Here is a 19555-nt window from a genome sequence, read left to right on the forward strand (position 1 = left end):
AACATATGTTCAGAGCGTGAGCCAATTTATGTTTGAAGTCTTAGCCTTTTCTTTTCATGGTAGCTGCCCTGTTCCCCCCATTTCCTCATCTCCATTTCCACCATAAGTACAAATGCATTTCAGGACTTCATCTCATCATATACAAGCATTCTTGCTATCATCTTTCAAGCAAGCGGATTTGGAAGATCCGCAATCGGGGGGAAAGGAAAGCTGGGAATAGGCTCTACCTTTTGGAGGAAATTGGGCAACACTGGCTAGTGCAATCTTTTATTGACTTTGCCATGCAACCTACAGGTTTGATTGCCAGGCACTTGTGAAGGATCACAGAACTTAATTTAGACATGAGAACCTGTAGCCCTCCAGATGTTGCTGGACTGCAACTTCCATAATCTCTTACCATTGGCCATGCTGGCCGAGACTAATAGGACCTGGAGTCCAACATCTGGAGGGTCACAGGTTCTCTACCCCACCCATTTGACTGGATTGCCCCCTAATATTCCTGTAAGGGACAACACAACTGTGTTTTTAATTAATCTAATTAAAAGTGTTTCAACTCCAATTTTATTATAAAAGTTGAATAAATCGACAAGTATAGCATAGAAGGTACAAAATACAAAGAGACACGGCTAAGGCATGTTCAATTACTGTACAGCATGTTGCTCTTCAGAGATCCTCAAGGTGTTGTTGTGTGTAAGCATGTCCAAATCATTACAATCCAGTTCAAGCCAGACGAGAATATAGTTTTGATGTTATTATGTTACCGGTGCAGGCAAAGAGCACCTAGCACATCACATTTAATATTTGCAGTGCAAACAGTCTCATCTACATTACTCTTGCTTACTGTGTCAGATTTCTAAGGGGGGAAAAACAAAATCCATCTGCCTGCCTGCTGTTTTGCATTCTCAGCTTCTTGCTTACTATAACTGCTGGCTTTCTTTAAAGAAAGCAACGAGGCGCAAACAGACTTTCCAGCTGCAGTGATTCTTGTTGTGAATTCTGTCTGGAGGTGCATGTTAGCGTTTACACATTAGCAGCACTGTGATATGGCTGTTTTGAGTACCCACACAAAGCCACAAGAGAATGGAGACCAGAAACCTCAAAAGGGATAAGACTTCAGATAAGATCACTTGGAAGGTTATATATTTCCTGCATGGAAAGCACTTCCCTCTAGGAAAAAGTATGGAAACCAAGTGTGACATATTGGTCAAAGGCAAGCAATTGCTTGCATTAAGACTTGCATTTCATCTTGCAGAGGTGGTAGGAAATGGAAGCCTTGGTGACAAATACCAAGAGAAATGTTAAATTAATGTCAAGTTTAATGCTATAGCAGGGGACAAATGATGCTGCCTCACAACACTTCAAGTGTGTATCTTGCAGCAGAAGATATTCTGTAAGAAAACCTAAGCGAGACCCACAACTGAAGAAGCACTTGTACAACCCGACTCGAGTCGCATTTCTTTGGAAGCAAATTCTTTGGGGTTCTTAATTTTCTTCCTGCCCTGCAACACAACAGAGCAGATTTGGAGATTGTGTAGGGCATTCACATACGCAGGAAGTGTGTGGAGTTCCGCTGTGTGAGTAAAAGGCGTTCTGCTTGCGCAACTATTTAGCTGAATACTGCCCACAAGTGTGGATGTAACCAAGGGCTTCTCTTCAAACAAACTGTCACCCACACATTACAAAGTAATTCCTGAGGGACATAGGGAAGTCGCTTCCCTCTTTTTAATAACCACTGACACACATAGTATGAGATCTACTTGAGCTGGTTTCTGGAGATGCCTGAATATTGCATCATTCTTAGAACAGATGAAAACATTCCTGCAAGCTGCAAGAGCAACGTAAAAGTTAGCCAATGACTCCAGCTCAATCTGTGCATAAACTGACATTGAGAAAAGCAGGAAGCCAATTCTAAACCCATGTAAAAAAATAAAAATAAAAATAAAGTAAGAGAGTTTCCTTCCAAACCTCACATTAGGTTTAATGGGTTCCTTAAGTCCTGGAGTATAAAGTTACATCCTAGAGCCACAGTAAGCTCCACGTGGTGTCACAAAATAAAGATAAGAGAAAGCTGTTGCAACAATGGCCTTTATCTATATGCCACTGGTGTTGGCCGGCGTGTCTCTTATTAGCAGGCTCTGAGCTCATTTTCTAGCCCATAGATCTTTGACTTTAAATTTTTCAATTCCCCTTGAATTTTTTTAGTTCTCCTATTCCCCTGGCGAACTTCCTGCAGAATTGCAAGGTCTTGCTCTGGCCCCGCAGTTGCCGTCACCTAGAGAGGGAAACAAAAACAGATGGATATATAAAGGTTCAGTCAACTTGACCATTATTTTTCAAAAGGTGCATTGGCACCCTAAATCAAGAAGATAATGGACAGGATCAAATGCCTGTATAGTCCCACACAAGCATATTCCACCTTAGTCTAGCACTCTTTGTGTCCTCAAAGGAAGAAGAGTCCTTTAAAAAATAGTAGCAACACTGAGTCGGAGAACCATTTTTCCAGCTTCAGCTAGCATGGGAACTACAACGCTTCCCGAAAAAAGCTGGATCTCACCGTGGTAATTTCTTGTTATCTCCAGGTTAGACTATTGCAGGGTTAAGTCAACCTGGTATCCTCTAGATCAGGCTTCCTCAAACTCGATGTTTTGAGACTACAATTCCCATCATCCGGGACCACTGGTCCAGCTAGCTAGGGCTCATGGGAGCTGTAGGGCTGAGTTTGAGGAAGCCTGCTCTAGATTGTGGTTTGGCTATCCTGGGGTCTGTTGGCTACTGCTGTCCCTTCCTGCAATTCGTCATTTTCAAAAAACTTATAGGGTTAAAAAAATGCTTTCTTGACTGCTTTTGTGGGTCTCCCTGTTGGGTTGCCAAAAGGTTTGTGGCCATCCAAGCCTTCCCCTCACCCCATTTTTCTATCTGTTTTTAAAAACTGGATGGGTCACAACATAAAAATAAAAAATGAGAACACAAAATGCATAATAGAACGAAAGCAAACCAATAATCCCTGTCCCACAAACTCATTAAAAGGCCAGTCAAAACTATAGCAAAAGGGATACCAGATCAATTTTGAACATCTCCATTCACAGCTAGCAGGATTTCTAGTTGTGGGCTAGTGTTTGTTTATTTTTCTTCCTTGTAACAGAACTAAATATTGCACCAGAGGAATTCTCTGTCTGAACATTCAAAATCAATTCTACCTAGGACTCAACTACACAACTGCAAACAAAATGTTTTAAGAATGTTGTAAAGTGCATTATACAAAAGTGACTCTAGATGGCGATAGCGAGCTATGGCAAATTCAATATATTTTTCAATATGTTTTTTAAAAAAGGATTTTCACAGCGTTTTTTATACATGTCTAGGTTCCACCCTAGTGGATCTCAGTCCTGTCCTTCTCCTGGTCATAACAACACTTACCTTGAAAAGCAGTCGCTCTACCTCCTTCAGACTTTGCCGAAGTTGTTTGATGTCTGTCTTAAAGCCTTCCACCTCCATGCAACGCCGTTTCTCCAAGGCCTCATAGCGCTGGGTCATCAGCTGCAGGCGCTTCCCCATCTTTTCTGAGCGTTCCTTTTGAAAGCAAACAGAAGATTACAGATCCCGTGAATAACTCTTGCAATAAAGAGGATGGAGGAGACTATCACAGCATGCCAAAGTGCTTGCTAAGCTTGACAGCAGCAGGGCAAGGCATTACCTTGAAGATCTCTCGTCCTACATCTCCTTCCTCTCGAATCTTAGCCAGCTGCTCTTCCAGGGAAACGCACTGCTCTCGGAACATGTTTGATAGCCGCTGTTCCTGTGTTAATCGCTCCTGTAGCCTCTGTGATTGAGACATATATATATATATACACCTTGGCTTATAAAATGCTATAAGGCAGAGAGAGACCTTATGCAAAACTGCTTCCTTACTAAACAGCACTATGAAGGCAACTAGATCACCCTGAATAGTTAGTGGCTTCTATTATGACAAAGAAGGGCATTAACAGGACCACCCTGTGCTTGATTTAAAGTTAAGCTGGTTTGAGACACTAATAGTACTTTAGCTCATATGCTCTAGTTGCAACACTTTAGAATTCAACAAGTCAACTTTGCACGGGCAACAAACTGAACCATGTTCGGTGTTTTGTGTATGTTGCCTGGACAATGAACACAGATAACTATTTGTGTGTCTGAGGACTATTCTTAACCCCCTTTCCCCCTCCACTGCACACTAAAACAGACCCATTTTTTTCAGTCTTTCAACAACAGCGACAAGTGATATGCTATAAATGAATGAATGAATTACAGAACTACTAATGATAATGAAGGAAAGAGGCACTCTCAACCTGTCAGGAATTAATCTATTATTATTATTATTATTATTATTATTATTATTATTATTACTACTACTACTACTACTACTACTACTTATTTATTTATTTATTTATTTATTTATTTATTTATTTATTTATACTCTGCCTTTTTCCCTGATGGGAAAGCAGCTTACAGATAAAAATAAGAAGCGCTAACAACATAATATTTTAAAAAAATTGATAGAATTAAAACTAGATACATATATAAAAATTATAAAAACATACCAATAATTACAATGAAAACAACAGAGGACCAGTCCTTTCATTAAAAGCAATCAGTTCCCAAAAGCCTTTTGGAACAAGAAAGTCTTCACCTGCTGGCGGAAAGACAGCAAGGAGAGAGCCAGTCTACCTTCTTTAGGGAGGGAGTTCAAAAATATGGGAGCAGCCACCAAGAAGGCCCTTTCCTGCATCCTTACCAAGCATATCTGTGGGGGTTGCATGATCAAGAGAAGGGCCTCCCCTGAAGATCTCAAAACCTGGGCAAGTTTGTATGAGGAAATACGTTGTTTCAGACAGCCTGGGCCTACCGTATTTTTCGCCCTATAGGACGCACCGGCCCATAGGACGCACCTAGATTTTTTTGGGGGGGGGGAAATAAAGGGGAAAAAATATTTCCCCCTCCCCCAGCCGCGGGGCCCCCAGAACAGGACCCAGAGCGATGCCGAAGCTGCGTGCAGCTTTGGCATGGCTCTGGGAGCTTGCGGGGCTGGAGGAGGGGGAAGCCCTCCGCCAGCCTTCTAACCAAGTCGGGGGACAGCGGGAAAGGCGCGCTGCGCCTCCCGCTGTCCCCCAAGTTTGCAGGGCTGGCGACGGGGAGGAGCAGGCTTCTCCCTCCGCCAGCCTTCCAACCAAGTCGGGGGACAGCGAGAAAGGCGCGCTGCGCCTCCCCGCTGTCCCCCGAGCTTGTGGGTCTGGCGGTGGGGCTCTCCTGAAGGCTGGAGAGCGAGAGGGGTCGGTGCGCACCGACCCCTCTCGCTCTCCAGGCTTCAGCGAAAGCCTGCATTCGCCCCATAGGATGCACACACATTTCCCCTTCATTTTTGGAGGGGAAAAAGTGCGTCCTATAGGGCGAAAAATACGGTAAGTTAGGCAGAGCTTTACAGGTCATAACCAGCACTTTGAACTGTGCCTGGAAACAGACCCAGTCGCCAGTGGAGCTGCTGTAACAAGGGAGACGTATGTCCCCTATAACCGGCCCCAATCAACAACCTGGATGCAGATCTTATACAAACTTTTACATCACCAAGTGAACAGCCCCACTAGGTCAGAACAAAGGCTAATCTAATCCACCTCTCTGTTCTCTTAGTGGCCAAGCAGATGCCTCTGGGAAGTTCACAATCAGGCCTTGAGCACAATATCCTCCTGTGGTGAGGAAAAAGCTACTCTTGATACCGGGGGATTAAAAAAGAAGACATGACTGGCAGGGCAGGACTGGCTTTTTTCGGGCCCACGCAGGACCAGTCTGGATAACTGGCCTTGGTGAAGATTTGACGTTTTCATCCCCAAAAAGTTTTTGATTTGAGTTTCTACTGAAATGAGGCTGCATTTTAATGTTGTATTTTAATCTTGTTTTTAAGTTGTATTTTAATCAATTGTTTTTATACTTGGTGTTAGCCGCCCTGAGCCCAGTCTTAGCTGGGGAGGGTGTGGTATAAATAAAACATTATAATTATAAATTAAATAATAATAGGCTACATCTCAATGTGCCACGGCACCAGGGGATGTTGACATTTCATGGTAATATATGTTTGAACCTTCAGAAATCGCAGTTAGGTTATAGCAGTCCGTTACCTTAATCTCTGCACAGTATCGTTTACGGCATTCATGCTCTGCTCGTGAAACGTGCTTGGCAGCTCTGTCTTGCATTTTCCTCCTGCCAGGAGAAACTCTGCCAATAGAATACCGGTATGGGCTGCTGTCCCACCGCTCTGGGCTGCTTTCCCACTGTTCCGGGCTGCTGTCCCACTGCTCCGGGCTGCTGTCCCACCTCCCAGGGCTGATGCCTTGCTGGCCACTGTCCTGCCTTCTCCTGATGTCTCCTGAACCTTGGCCACTGTCTCGCCGGCCGCTGTCTTGGCTTCTATTGATGTCCTCTGACACTCGGCCGCCGTCCTGCCTTCTCTTGATGTCCTCCCGACCTCGGCTGCTGTCCCGCCGGATCCTGCTCCACTTGGGTGCTCCTTTTCTTTTGTCCAGCTTCCTCAGCAGCATGTCCTTCTCTGCCATCCAGGATTTCTCATTTGCCCGTGCGTCAAACTTCATCTGGAGAAAATCTCTGGTGCTCTCATGCAGCAAGTTCTGAACTTTGTGGTAACTGGAGAGAGGAATGGCAATGAACCGGTCACCAGTTTCTTCCCCAGCTCTTCCATTATCCCAGTTACAAATCGGGGTGGGGATCAATGGCTTGACAGTGCAATTCACTTTGTCAACGGGCAGCTGTCCCTGGCTTTGGACCCACATGAAACCACTGTGAGGGACCTCAACAGAATGAGGCTGTCTTATATTAGAATCTTTGATCCATGGCTTATATTGGAGTCATTTGTTCATCTAGTTCAATACTGTCTATTCTGACTGTCAGCAGCTCATCAGACTTACCATACACAAGTTCCTTTAGTTGGAGATCCGGTTATCTAACCTGGGACCTTTTTTGTATGCAAAGGATGTGCCTTACAACTGAGCTGTGAACTCTCCCTCAAATTAAAGCCAGCACCCAGAGCCATGCTTCTCTTCCATACCTGAGTGGCGACCCAAACCCTGGACCATATTAAAAATATGATGCTCTACTGACAAGAGCTATCTATATGCATGCATATAATGAGTTCAAGTTCATATCTAAGGAGTAGGACAGTGCAAATGTATGACTGGTTTCTACCGCATGTTATGTTTGCCACTTTATACCTGCTACGAGAGACACAAAGTACCCTGTGACTTCACACAGTATCAAATCAACACCAATAGGAGGTCCATGCACTGTCTTAATACAGTTGACCAGCACTTCTGCCCATCACAGTAAGGTTTGTTTTTATTGGTCCCACAATATGCTATGAAGGCACAAGAAGTGACCACCTTGCTGAAGCTAAGTAGGTCTGGTCAGTACCTAGGTGGGCGACTGCCTAAGAACCACACGTACATCACCAATGGTTCCACGATGAAAAAAGGTGGGATAGAAATGTAAGTAAAATACCACGAATAAAATGATTTGTATTCAGACTGAAAGCAAAGACACATTCTTCTTGCACTTACTTCTGAGTAAGCTCCTTGATCTTCTCCTGGTCCCTCTGATGCTGGACCAGAGACTCTTCTATACGGATTCGTCTGTCCTCCAGCAATGCTTCAGTTTGTTCCTTGGACAGCTTGGCCTGTTCCTCTAGCTGAGCTTGAAGAGCTTCAACCTAAACAAGTACAGAAAAGGGGGTAGAATTTTCTGTTATGTTTTCCTCTGGCAGAACAGCTAACATTGTTCTATACACAAAGAATAACTGGGAGCCGTAATGTTCAGAAGTGCGATTTCCACCTTCTTAGAAACCTGTCCAGAGCAGCTAGATGCTGGAGAATAGCAGAAAAATGGCTTCATACCCTCCTTATTAACTTTCTCATCATTTCTTTCTTTGTCACAATGGAAGAGTTGATGCTGAACTAGATGGACTTTAGAAAGAGCTAGCATGGATATTATTTTTTTGTCCCTGTTGTGAGACTATTATGGAAGTCATTTGGTAAAAAAAATGCATTTGCAAAGTAATCCCGGTCAGGTTCTTGTTCTTGCTTTTTAACAGGCAACTTTAAGCAGCCTTATTCAGCTATAAAAATAACTCTGAAACTCTAGGTTTTGCACAATAAAAAGTTCCATACCTACCTAAACTGTCAGTCTTGGAATATAAAAGCAATAAGTGAAAACCAGTTGGAAAGCTAAGAGATTGTAAGATAGATTGGGGCAGTCAAGCACTACAATGAAAGAGAAATAAGGCAGCTAAATACCCAAATCGATGAACTCTGTTTTTAAGTTCCTTTACTAATTCAATGATCATGCTATTCACTGACCTTGATTACTGCAATTGTCATATGACAAACCAGTGATCTGGAGCCATTTAGCCCATTTCCCTCCCTTTTCTTCAAATGCATTTGATTCATCACCATATGAATGAGTTGCTAATAGATCAGCTACACTGGCTTACAAGTATGGGGGGTGGGGGGTGTTGTCACAATCAGCCACCCTAAGTAAAGATATAAATTTTTTGAAGTCCAATGCAAAACAGACAACTCTTCTCTGAATATTCTGGCCTCTCTCTTTTTACTGTTGGCTCTGAGCATTTAAAGCAAAGATCAAAGTTTAATTGAGTGTGATGAGATCATAAGCAAAGAGAAAGAATAGGGTCTCAAATAAATTTACAGCATTGTTTTAAGATACCTGAGAGCACATACCTGAAAACAAACACCACAGGAATGTCTTACTGACTGACAACAGGAACAAAAACACGAACACAGGAAGCAGTCTTTTGCATTTAACTCACTGGGAGGTTAATGTTCTAGAATGGCTTTAAGTATGTTTTAATAATTTGTTTTAAATTGTGCTGTTTTAACAGTCTGATGTTTGCTGCCCTAGGCTCCTACGGGAGGAAGGTTGGGATACAAATTTAATGAATAAAATTAAGCAATGATATACTTCTTGTTGGCTAGCGTTCTAAGATAAGTTAACGGAAGAAAGTTTATGGGAGGAATGTTTCCTCTCCTCTCCTCCTGGTGGCGCTGTTGGGACAGGACTTTGGAGCAAAGCTCTGGGAGGACCACTTCACGAAATGAACAGGAAGGGCTAAAAGCCCACCTGAGTTGGCTTACCACTTTTTTTTGCAGTAAGTACACTAGAGTTGGGGGAGGGTCACAGGGTCAAAGGAAATGTTCAGAGCAGTTCTTCCTTTCACCTCCCAAAAGTGTCTCTGTCTCCCTGGGGATGGCCCATTGTACAGGGCAGGGGTAGGCAACCTAAGCCCTAGGGGCCAGATCCGGCCCAACTGCCTTCTCAATCCGGCTCACAGACGGTCCGGGAATCAGTGTTTTTTTACATGAGTAGAATGTATCCTTTTATTTAAAATGCATCTCTGGGTTATTTGTGGGGCATAGGAATTCGTTCATTTTTTCTCTCCAAAATATAGTCCAGACCACCACATGGTCTGAGGGACGGTGGACCGGCCCACGGCTGAAAAAGGTTGCTGACCCCTGGTACAGGGGATTATCACTGACTTGCTCCCCTGATTTCAATGGATGGCAATGTGCATAAAATCATGCCCATCACTGGCAAAGTTGACTTTTCACGGAGGAAGAACTATTTGGTTTTAGAGATCTAAAAGCAACAAAAGTCCACCCAGGCTGCACAAAGCCACTTACCTGCAATAAGAGTGTTTGCTCATCTTTCTTGTATCTATCCTCATTTTCTGGTTTTTCTCCATTCTCTGCTGGTTTTGTGGCACAGTGTTTTATACCTAGAGCAGAAATAAAAGTTGAATTGGTAAAGAAAAGCTATGTCACTCCTTTATTTAGGTGTCCCCCCCCCACGCCCACAATAGCCTCTCTCTTCAGATGTCTTCTTTGATGGAAATAATTTTTAGCTTCTCACTTACCTGCTTTTGAAGTATGCTTGCCACTTCGATCATGTGAATCCCTGCCCTTGATTAGCTTTTGAGGTATAGTGGCCTGCAAGGAGAAAGAGAGTTTATTTTCTGCTCTGCTTTTGAGATAGGCTTCAGTAGCAATACGATGCAAAAAGCCTTAGAGGGAAAAGAATTCTAAAGTAAAATAGGCACATGACTGAATCCCAGAATGCAACATGAACTTGTGGCTCGGTTCTCCCTGCAGCTTCGTTACTCTAGCAGCCCAGTTGCTAGAAGGGCACTTCTACCCATGTTGTGTGTACAGGTCTCATCTAGTTCTGCCACCCAACAGCACCAAATGGGTGGTGTTTCACTGCTGGAGTTGGGCTTCAGAATTAGGAGTCAGCTTGCCCCCGATTACCAAGATTGTGTTCTGGATCCTAAGCGTTGCTCCCTTAGCACTGCAATGTACAGGACTGGGTCTGTATGCACCCATCTGTAGTGCTCCATGAAGTCACAAGCGAAGCACAGAACGGCAACTGAAACAATTACAATCTTGTCTTGTGCTTGCCAGCTTCAAAGTGAACACTGTCAGAGCTTCCTGAATGCATTCAGATGTACAGAATTCAGAGAGGCAGAGAATTAGGTAGAGGGGGATGATATCCATCTGGTCGCAGAAAAGGTTTCTGCTTACAGAACGGAAGTTTTCCCTTTCTCTCCCTTCTGCTCCACAGATGTGCTCTGGAGTGTTGGGGGACAGAAAGGAGAAGGGTTTTTTTTTGGTGTGGGGCGTGTTGCTCAGACAAACACAGAACATTGACTAGGGTTGAGGAGGCCTAAGCCACACCTACATCCTACAATGTTGTGTGCATTTCCTGCTTTTGGAAGACAGGTGGAGCTACAACCCATTGTGCTGTCTTTTCATCCTGGGAGGAATGTGCAAACCATTACTGCCCTGCAGAGTCAGTTTCTTTTTCTGTTTAATGCAAAAAATCAGGGTTGTAGCTCTTGCTCTGACATTATAACCCCCACACTAGTAGCATGTCCTTGTTAGGCCTGAGCATTCCTAAAACCTTTTGTGGAAGTAACCAAGTAAACGTGCTCAGAATCAGGAAACTGGACACCACGCCCCTTGTTACAAGTGTCTTTCTCATCTTTGTATACTTGCTGGCAAAATCAAAAACGAGCAAACCTCCGGAACAAATAATGGTAGACAGCTGGTTGAAATCATTTGCGTAGACTGTTTTAAGTAGCTGTTTTTGCAGAGATAACAGTTGCTTTTTAAAGACAACCCACTGGAATTTGTAACTATGTAAGGCACTGGATTTAGTGGTATGGGATAAAGTCCACACACTTTTAATAAATAATAATAATAATAATAATAATAATAATAATAATAATAGTACCCCACCCAACTGACTGGATTTCCCCAGCCAGCCACTCTGGGCGGCTTCGAGCAGATATAACAACACAATAAAATATTAAACATTAAAACTTCCCTACACACACCAATTACTTCTTAAGACAGTGGTACCTTGGAACTGGAACATAATCCGTTCCGGAAGACCATTCAAGTTCCCAGGCTTCCGACTGGCCAACAGCTAGGTTTTTGCACAGCGGAAGCCATGTAAGACAGTGTTCTAGGGAACATTAGAAAATCGGAGCACTTACTGCCAGCTTATTGTTGTTCGGGAGCCAAAACGTTTGAGAACGGAGCCTTTCGAGTTTTGAGGTACCATTGTAATAGCAACAATATTAACTACAGTCATAACCTGGCTTGGATCCTGAGTTGCCCTTTTTAGGAAGAACTTTAGTGCAGTGGGGGTTAATACTGACAGGCTTTCAGGCCCTAGTACCAATTTCTAAACCTTCTGCAGCAGATTTTCACAGTGCACCTGGGGATGTGGGGGAAACTGTCAGAAATGACCTCCCCATGGGAGTATCCCATGAGCAAAATGCATCTTAAGGGAATTAAGGATCCTAATCCCAATTAATCAATTTCAATTTTTAAGATACTTGAAGTGGGTATAGGCAGAATAACTACAGCTATCATTGTTTTATCTTACGTTTTTGCAAAGCAGAAGATTAAGAAATGAATAACAGCATATAAGCAATTTCAAAAAAGGAAAGACTGCAATCTGTTGAGCTAGATATCTGACAAAGTGGGCTCTGACCAATGGAAACTTTTACAGTATCACAATATATTTATTAGGCTTTGCTTAATGGGTTACTTTGTGAAGGCTATTCCACAGTTACAGATTTTAGAAGGATAGTTCTGTTAGCCTACTTTTGCTTAGGGATTTAGAGTGCAATCCTTTGCACACTTACCCAGAAGCAGGCTGAACTCAGCAGGGCTTACTTCTGAGAAGACATTCACAGGATTGTGTAGCATGGCATATAGTTATTTCCACTCCAGAAATTTACTTTAGCTATTTCACTATATATTGCTGTAATTCTTTACTGTTTTGCTGTCATGGTTTACTATTGTTACTTTACATGTCACATCCTGCTGTACTTTATTGTCTTAATATGCTTTGTGAACCACCAAAGGCAATGCCTTTAATGTACTTTATATCTCACAGAGGCAACATAGAACAGTTTAGAAAGAACCTGAAATAAAAATGTCTTGTAGGTTAACAGAGGTGCTCTTACCTTGTGAGGTGGTTCCTTGCAGAAATAGGTAACTTCGCCACTGTCTGTTCCCAGTAAAGCCAAAAGATGCTGGATCTTCTTTCTATCCTCCAGCTCTCTGAAAACAGTTTAAAGGAAAGTGACTTATTTCTGTTCCCAAAGGCACTAGTTGGTGCACCCCTAAGCCCAGGAAACATCCAAGAAGTGGGAATAGATAGCTTGCCTGTCTGTCTGTCTGTCTGTCTGTATACACTGGAGAAATTCTCTTTCCTGTAGAATCTGGCTGCTGAACAAGATCTTATGTAAAGACAGTGTGTAGTGAAAGGCCCCCAATTTTCCCTATCCCATTTCTTTCTCTCTTCTCACTAATGTTGCATCTGTTCCACAAAGAATTGACGGAGCATATAGTAACTCCTTCCTACTCAAAATGAGGACTCAGATTGCCAACTGCTTTGCATATCCTAACACAGCCGTTCAGCAAAAAGGAAAGAAATAGTCTTTGAAGTCCTTCCAGCCTGGTGTAACAGGCCAATGGCCCATCTAGTCAAGCACTCTGTTCTCACCATGGTTAACCAGCTGCCTGTGAGAAGCCAGCAAGCAGAACCTGAGCACTGTCGCCACCTAGTGCCACATTTGTATATTGCACTTTACAACACACTTAAAACATTTTATTTGCAGCAGATTTCCAAAGAATAGCAAGGAGAGACAAGAAGGCCTTCTTAAACGAGCAATGCAAAGAAATAGAGGAAAGCAACAGAATGGGAAGAACCAGAGATCTGTTCAAGAAAATCGGAAATATGAAAGGAACATTCCGTACAAAGATTACCATAATAAAGGACAAAAGTGGTAAAGACCTAACTGAAGCAGAAGACATCAAGAAGAGGTGGCAAGAATACACAGAGGAATTATACCAGAAAGATATGGATGTCTCGTACACCCCAGGTAGTGTGGTTGCTGACCTTGAGCCAGACATCCTGGAGAGTGAAGTCAAATGGGCCTTAGAAAGCACTGCAAATAACAAGGCCAGTGGAAGTGATGGTATTCCAGCTGAACTGTTTAAAATTTTAAAAGATGATGCTGTTAAAGTGCTACACTCAATATGCCAGCAAGTTTGGAAAACTCAGCAGTGGCCAGAGGATTGGAGAAGATCAGTCTACATCCCAATCCCAAAGAAAGGCAGTGCCAAAGAATGCTCCAACTACCGCACAATTTCACTCATTTCACATGCTAGCAAGGTTATGCTTAAAATTCTACAAGGAAGGCTCAAGCAGTATGTGGACCGAGAACTCCCAGAAGTGCAAGCTGGATTTAGAAGAGGCAGAGGAACCAGAGACCAAATTGCAAACATGCGCTGGATTATGGAGAAAGCTAGAGAGTTCCAGAAAGACATCTACTTCTGCTTCATTGACTATGCAAAAGCCTTTGACTGTGTTGACCACAGCAAACTATGGCAAGCTCTTAAAGAAATGGGAGTGCCTGATCACCTCATCTGTCTCCTGAGAAATCTCTATGTGGGACAAGAAGCTACAGTTAGAACTGGATATGGAACAACTGATTGGTTCCAAATTGGGAAAGGAGTACGGCAAGGCTGTATATTGTCTCCCTGCTTATTTAACTTATATGCAGAATTCATCATGCGAAAGGCTGGGCTGGATGAATCCCAAGCCGGAATTAAGATTGCCGGAAGAAATATCAACAACCTCAGATATGCAGATGACACCACCTTGATGGCAGAAAGTGAAGAGGAATTAAAGAACCTTTTAATGAGGGTGAAAGAGGAGAGCGCAAAATATGGTCTGAAGCTCAACATCAAAAAAACGAAGATCATGGCCACTGGGCCCATCACCTCCTGGCAAATAGAAGGGGAAGAAATGGAGGCAGTGAGAGATTTTACTTTCTTGGGCTCCATGATCAGTGCAGATGGTGACAGCAGTCACGAAATTAAAAGATGCCTGCTCCTTGGGAGAAAGGCGATGGCAAACCTAGACAACATCTTAAAAAGCAGAGACATCACCTTGCCAACAAAGGTCCGTATAGTAAAAGCCATGGTTTTCCCAGTAGTGATGTATGGAAGTGAGAGCTGGACCATAAAGAAGGCTGATCGCCAAAGAATTGATGCTTTTGAATTATGGTGCTGGAGGAGACTCTTGAGAGTCCCATGGACTGCAAGAAGATCAAACCTCTCCATTCTGAAGGAAATCAGCCCTGAGCGCTCACTGGAAGGACAGATCGTGAAGCTGAGGCTCCAATACTTTGGCCACCTCATGAGAAGAGAAGACTCCCTGGAAAAGACCCTGATGTTGGGAAAGATGGAGGGCACAAGGAGAAGGGGACGACAGAGAATGAGATGGTTGGATGGTGTTCTTGAAGCTACCAGCATGAGTTTGATCAAACTGCGGGAGGCAGTGGAGGACAGAAGTGCCTGGCGTGCTCTGGTCCATGGGGTCACGAAGAGTCGGACACGACTAAACGACTAAACAACAACAACAAGCTGTCCAGGGTGAAAAACTCTTTTCTATCCACTTTCTCCATGCTATGCAATAACTTTATAAACTTCTAACATGTCACCTCTTATTTGCCTTTTCTTTACACTAAAAAGTGCCAAATGCTGCAACATTTCCTCGGGTGGGAGTTGCTCCACCTCTTTATTGTTTTGCTTGTTTTGCATGCCCTTTTCCCGAGACTCTAGGACAACAGCAGAGGGGATTGGACAGCAGAACATCTACCTTAGGATAGGAAGCATGCACCACATTCTTCCCTGCAGATCTCTTCATGTGAGAGAGAACAGCAAGTATCTCAGTCCCTGTAACTTTAAAAAGAAATGGCACAGACATGCCACTCCCCTCTGTTCTGCAGGCTGTTTTTTACTCTTCCCACCTAGGCAACAAACCTGATTTTCAGCCTATCGTTCTCAGCATAAAGGCGCAAGACGTGCTCCCTCTCCTGAAAGAGGAAAACCTGCATGTCACTCAGAGCCTTCTGCAGCTCGGAGATTTCTTCTTCTCGCTGACGCATTTCCCATTGTAATTTGTGCTGCAGGGGGGAAACGGAAGCATATTGTTATTGATCACCTAGCCGTTACAGCAAAGGTAGAGCAGAGAGAGGGTTTCTCATTGCTCATTGGGAACCAAATACTGTACTGATGAAATAACCTTTGCTCCAAATCCCCTGATTACTACTCGCAACTGTTTCATATGCCTATTAAATCGTAAGAAAGACAGAACGGAACACTGTGGAACCCAGCAGCACAATTGCTATGAGGCCACATAAGTTTCCCAATGCTAGTCCTGGTAGTGACCCTGGAAGTAGGAGTGGGACCACTGCGACAAGGCACTATTGTGCCCCAACCCAAGTTACTCCAGGATGATATGATGGTCCACTATTGAAAACTAACATTCTGGGATTCTCCAACACCAACTCCGCTAGTTCAGTCACAGAAGCTGTTGGGCAGTGGCGCTGGCAGGACACCAGCAAAATCCCCATTTTGCCTTTCTGACCCTACATTAGGTACAACCCCTTACATCCCATCTATATTTGATTGACTAGTTTTCAATAAAATAAGCTACTGGTTTAATAGCTGCCATATTAGAATTCATTTTATTTAGGATGAGGCTAATGGTTTGACACTCAAACCCAGGTTTATAGTTTTAAAACTGAGCAGCACAAAGACTTCACTGCTCAATACTTTAACTTAAGTATTAAGTATTAAGAGTCCTTCCCAAAGCTATAGATAACTCTGGCAGCTGCTGCCATGACCCACACCATTCAAATTTACACCTCTTTGTATTTTCAAAATGGACCAACACTCCTCACTTGGAATTTCCCAGAAAATCCAAGATGGCAAATACTGTCTTTGCAAACCAAGTAACAAAGCATATCAGCAAACACTAAATCCTAATTCAAAATACTAAACCTGGCTTTGCCAACCACCGGATAAAGTGATCCATTCACCCATCTTTTGCTTTTCCCATACCTGCTCATCATGTGATGCTTTATATTTCTCCAGCCTTTGGACCAGTTCCTCATGCTCTTCATCAAAGTCTGCAATCTTCTTTCGGTAGTATTCCAGCAGTTGCCGGGAAGGGCGGAGAAAGGCCAGACGTTCGTTGATTGAAGGAAGAGGAGTACAATCATTCTGGTGAGGTGATGGGAAACTAGGAGATTTGGGGGAGCCGTGGCCGGCAGCTGACCTGAACACCATGATTGAATATAGCAAGAACAATTCTATTACAAAGTCATAAAGACTACCAAACCTCAATTCTTGCAGTTAGCAATAACATAAAAACACAGAATGGTTTCACACAGGTCACAAAATCTAGACCTGAATTTAATCTATCCCACCTCAAGTTTCTCAAAACTGTGGCAGGCTCCCTTTGGGGAAAATGGAACACCTGGAAAGGGTTCTGAAACTTTCTTTCCCACTAGACAAAAACTGAGTGGTATTATTGCTCCTTGGGAGAGGACCCTCAGTGATCCATCTTTGATTTTTGAGAAACTCAATTTCTCCTAAAGAAGGTACCTTTCCCCTGCCTTCTGTGAAACCTTTTTGGACAAAGGCATGACTAAGCACACCCAAACATTAAAGGTGTCAAAATTGGCATTGTTCTACATCCAAAATTGGCTCTTCCACTTCACCACACTCATGCAACAGCATATACATGCAGGAAACACCTGAAAGGTGCATGGGCATTGCAGGGTATTTGAATTCCCACCTGGTCTTGGGAATTTCCTCACCTTGTCCTCCATACAGATACTTTCCTTTGTGTTGCTCATTTAAGGAAAAGGGGGAAAATTAGCACAAAGACAAAAATTGGTTGTGTGATCTGCACGTGTGTACACAAGAGTGATGTGGGCAGCCACACCCACATTAGCCTTGGTTATGCCACAGCTTTTGGCCCATGCAGTCCTTAAAGGGCTGGCCAACAAGGAATGTGGCCTTTGGACCGACAAAGGTTGGACAACTCTGTCTTAGGGGTAGGTAGGTACCAAGCTACAATACAATGTTCCACCTCTAAGTGTGGAATGGCAGATGGTCTTCAAGAAAAGATATTCATAATATTTAATACAAATGAAGAGGAAATCAAGCAGTCAGTTCCTTGACTTACCTTTTGGAGGCAGAGGGTGTTCTTGGAGAGGAAGTCATGTTGCTCACTCCTACCACCTGCAGTAGTGCCAAATATACCCTTTTTTACTCTTTGGTAACATAAGCATAAAGCCAAAGGTTCAGAGAAAGTGTATTAATGGTTCTCTAGTGGCCCATTTTTATTTCCTCACAAACAGATGCATGTGCTCAAAGAAAGTGGTTTAAGAACCAAATTCACATGAAATCAAGCCGTGCTGCAGCCAACAATTTTCCAATCTGATATGGCAAACTATGCACTTGTAACAGGCTTCATACATGATAGTGCACATATAAATGATTTATTACATTTATCCTATCACACAGAGCTAGGAATTTCAACCAAAAGGCCCCTACCTTTCTTCAGGGGCTAATGTATGCTACACAATGGGAAAGGTAGCAGGGATAGTCAAAACAGGAAGGATGTCATGGGAAGGGGTAGAAAGAAATAAAGTAATATGACTGTCGGACAGGTGGCTTAAATTGTGGCAAGTTGTTATGAGCAGATGCTAGCAAGGGACGTATCTAGGACTGGTGAAACCATTTTACCACCCCACCCCGCTTTTTAATCCCTGAAACAGCTGTGAGGTTGAGTGGTCTCAGAGACAGTGACTGGTCCAGGATTACTTTTAGCTAAAAAGGGACTTAAACCCAACTCCCCCCAAGCCCAAATTGCTAGGCAACACAACACGTTGGTTGCCTCCAACCCCACACCCCAAAATAATCTAGGAGGGCTGGCTGTAAACCTGTATATTTGCCTGCTTGGGCATATTTTTGGGGACCCACCTGATTTCTGTGGCTGTAAGATCTTTTACATTGCTTCTGAGTATTGCGTTTTAATGGTTGTAACCCGCTGTAATAGTAATAATAAGTGGGGAGCTTTACTCTCCTAGTCATCTGAATTAGACGCCCCCCAACTTAACTTTTAAAAATGAAAATCAAACAGGAGCCCCTTCCTTTCTGTCCTAGCAAAGCACCATGAACCCGCCCTACGGAGCAAGCAGTTTGCATCGTGTCTCTCTCCGCTCCTGCCCCACTTCAGCCATCCCGCGCCTCCCCGCCGCTCACCCCAAACACACTAACCGCTCTAACACTCCCGTTCGCGCCGCAGCTAGTGCTCCTCTCAACCGACGAACCAAAAAGCCAAGCCGAGGGCCCCTCCGCTCCTACAAGTATTCTCCAATCGAAAGAGCTGTAAGAAACGGAGTCGGAGCTTTTCGCCCAATCCCAGCTCTCTTGCCATCCAACAATACTTTTAAACTCTCGTTTACAAGGGGAAACGAAGCCCAAACGTGGGAAGAACGGAAAGCGGCGGCGCATGCGAGGAGTCGGCGATAGGCTTATAGAGGCATGTTAAAAGTTAATCCAAACCCTTCGCCGAAACGAAAGCAAAGAGGGAATTAATATAAATCAAAGCAAATAGTTTTCTGGTATCTTAAACCCCCACTTAAGTGAGTAAAAAATTACTACGTCGTTTATTTCCAGAGAAGTCGCTCTGTTAATCAGTTTGCAGCATCAACTAAGAGCAGGCACCCCCAACCTTCGGCCCTCCAGATGTTTTGGACTAAAATTCCCATCATCCCTGACCACTGGTCCTATTAGCTAGGGATCATGGGAGTTGTAGGCCAAAACATCTGGAGGGCCGCAGGTTGGGGATGCCTGACTAAGAGACTTGGGATTCTTTCAAAGCACAGCACATTCCTGTGTTTACTAAGAGGCAAAAAAAACCATTAACGTTTGGGCGTTATGCAGTGGGATCTACTTCTGAATAAACTTAACTAGGGTTGGTGCCCCTGAAGACAATGACACTGCAAATTTTAATAAGCTTACTCGGCAAAAAGTGGCACTGAGTTTAATGGTATTTATTC

At 43.5% G+C, this 19555-nt stretch overlaps 1 protein-coding gene across 2 annotated transcripts; it reads right to left on the reverse strand.

Annotated features, from left to right (window-relative positions):
- Positions 1–544: 544 nt before the first annotated feature.
- CCDC77 (coiled-coil domain containing 77) lies at positions 545–19022 on the reverse strand. Of its 2 annotated transcripts, none has more exons than XM_081210035.1 (12): positions 18771–19022; positions 17674–17729; positions 16542–16758; positions 15459–15601; positions 12590–12686; positions 9968–10040; positions 9735–9829; positions 7599–7747; positions 6147–6669; positions 3695–3820; positions 3418–3570; positions 545–2272 (listed from the first exon to the last, which is right to left on the reverse strand). In XM_081210035.1, exons 1-12 carry the CDS (start codon positions 19005–19007, stop codon positions 2126–2128), a joined length of 2016 nt encoding a protein of 671 aa, XP_081066161.1. In that variant the 5' UTR covers positions 19008–19022; the 3' UTR covers positions 545–2125. The 2 variants fall into 2 exon arrangements, with proteins under 2 accessions (XP_081066161.1, XP_081066162.1); XM_081210036.1 differs by lacking the exon at positions 18771–19022 and adding an exon at positions 18474–18761.
- Between the last annotated feature and the right edge of the window lie 533 nt (positions 19023–19555).

Source organism: Podarcis bocagei, assembly GCF_964188305.1.
Source record: "Podarcis bocagei genome assembly, chromosome: 10".
In the NCBI taxonomy this organism is placed as follows: Eukaryota; Metazoa; Chordata; class Lepidosauria; order Squamata; family Lacertidae; genus Podarcis; species Podarcis bocagei.

Excerpts from the sequence above, each read along its gene's own strand:
- CCDC77 (XM_081210035.1), bottom strand. The coding sequence starts at position 19,007 with ATGCGCCGCCGCTTTCCGTTCTTCCCACGTTTGGGCTTCGTTTCCCCT. Across the intron at positions 17,730-18,770 it reads CGAACGGGAGTGTTAGAGCG|GTGGTAGGAGTGAGCAACAT; the intron begins GTTAGTGTGTTT and ends GCACTACTGCAG. Across the intron at positions 10,041-12,589 it reads GCAAGGAACCACCTCACAAG|GCCACTATACCTCAAAAGCT; the intron begins GTAAGAGCACCT and ends TTCTCCTTGCAG.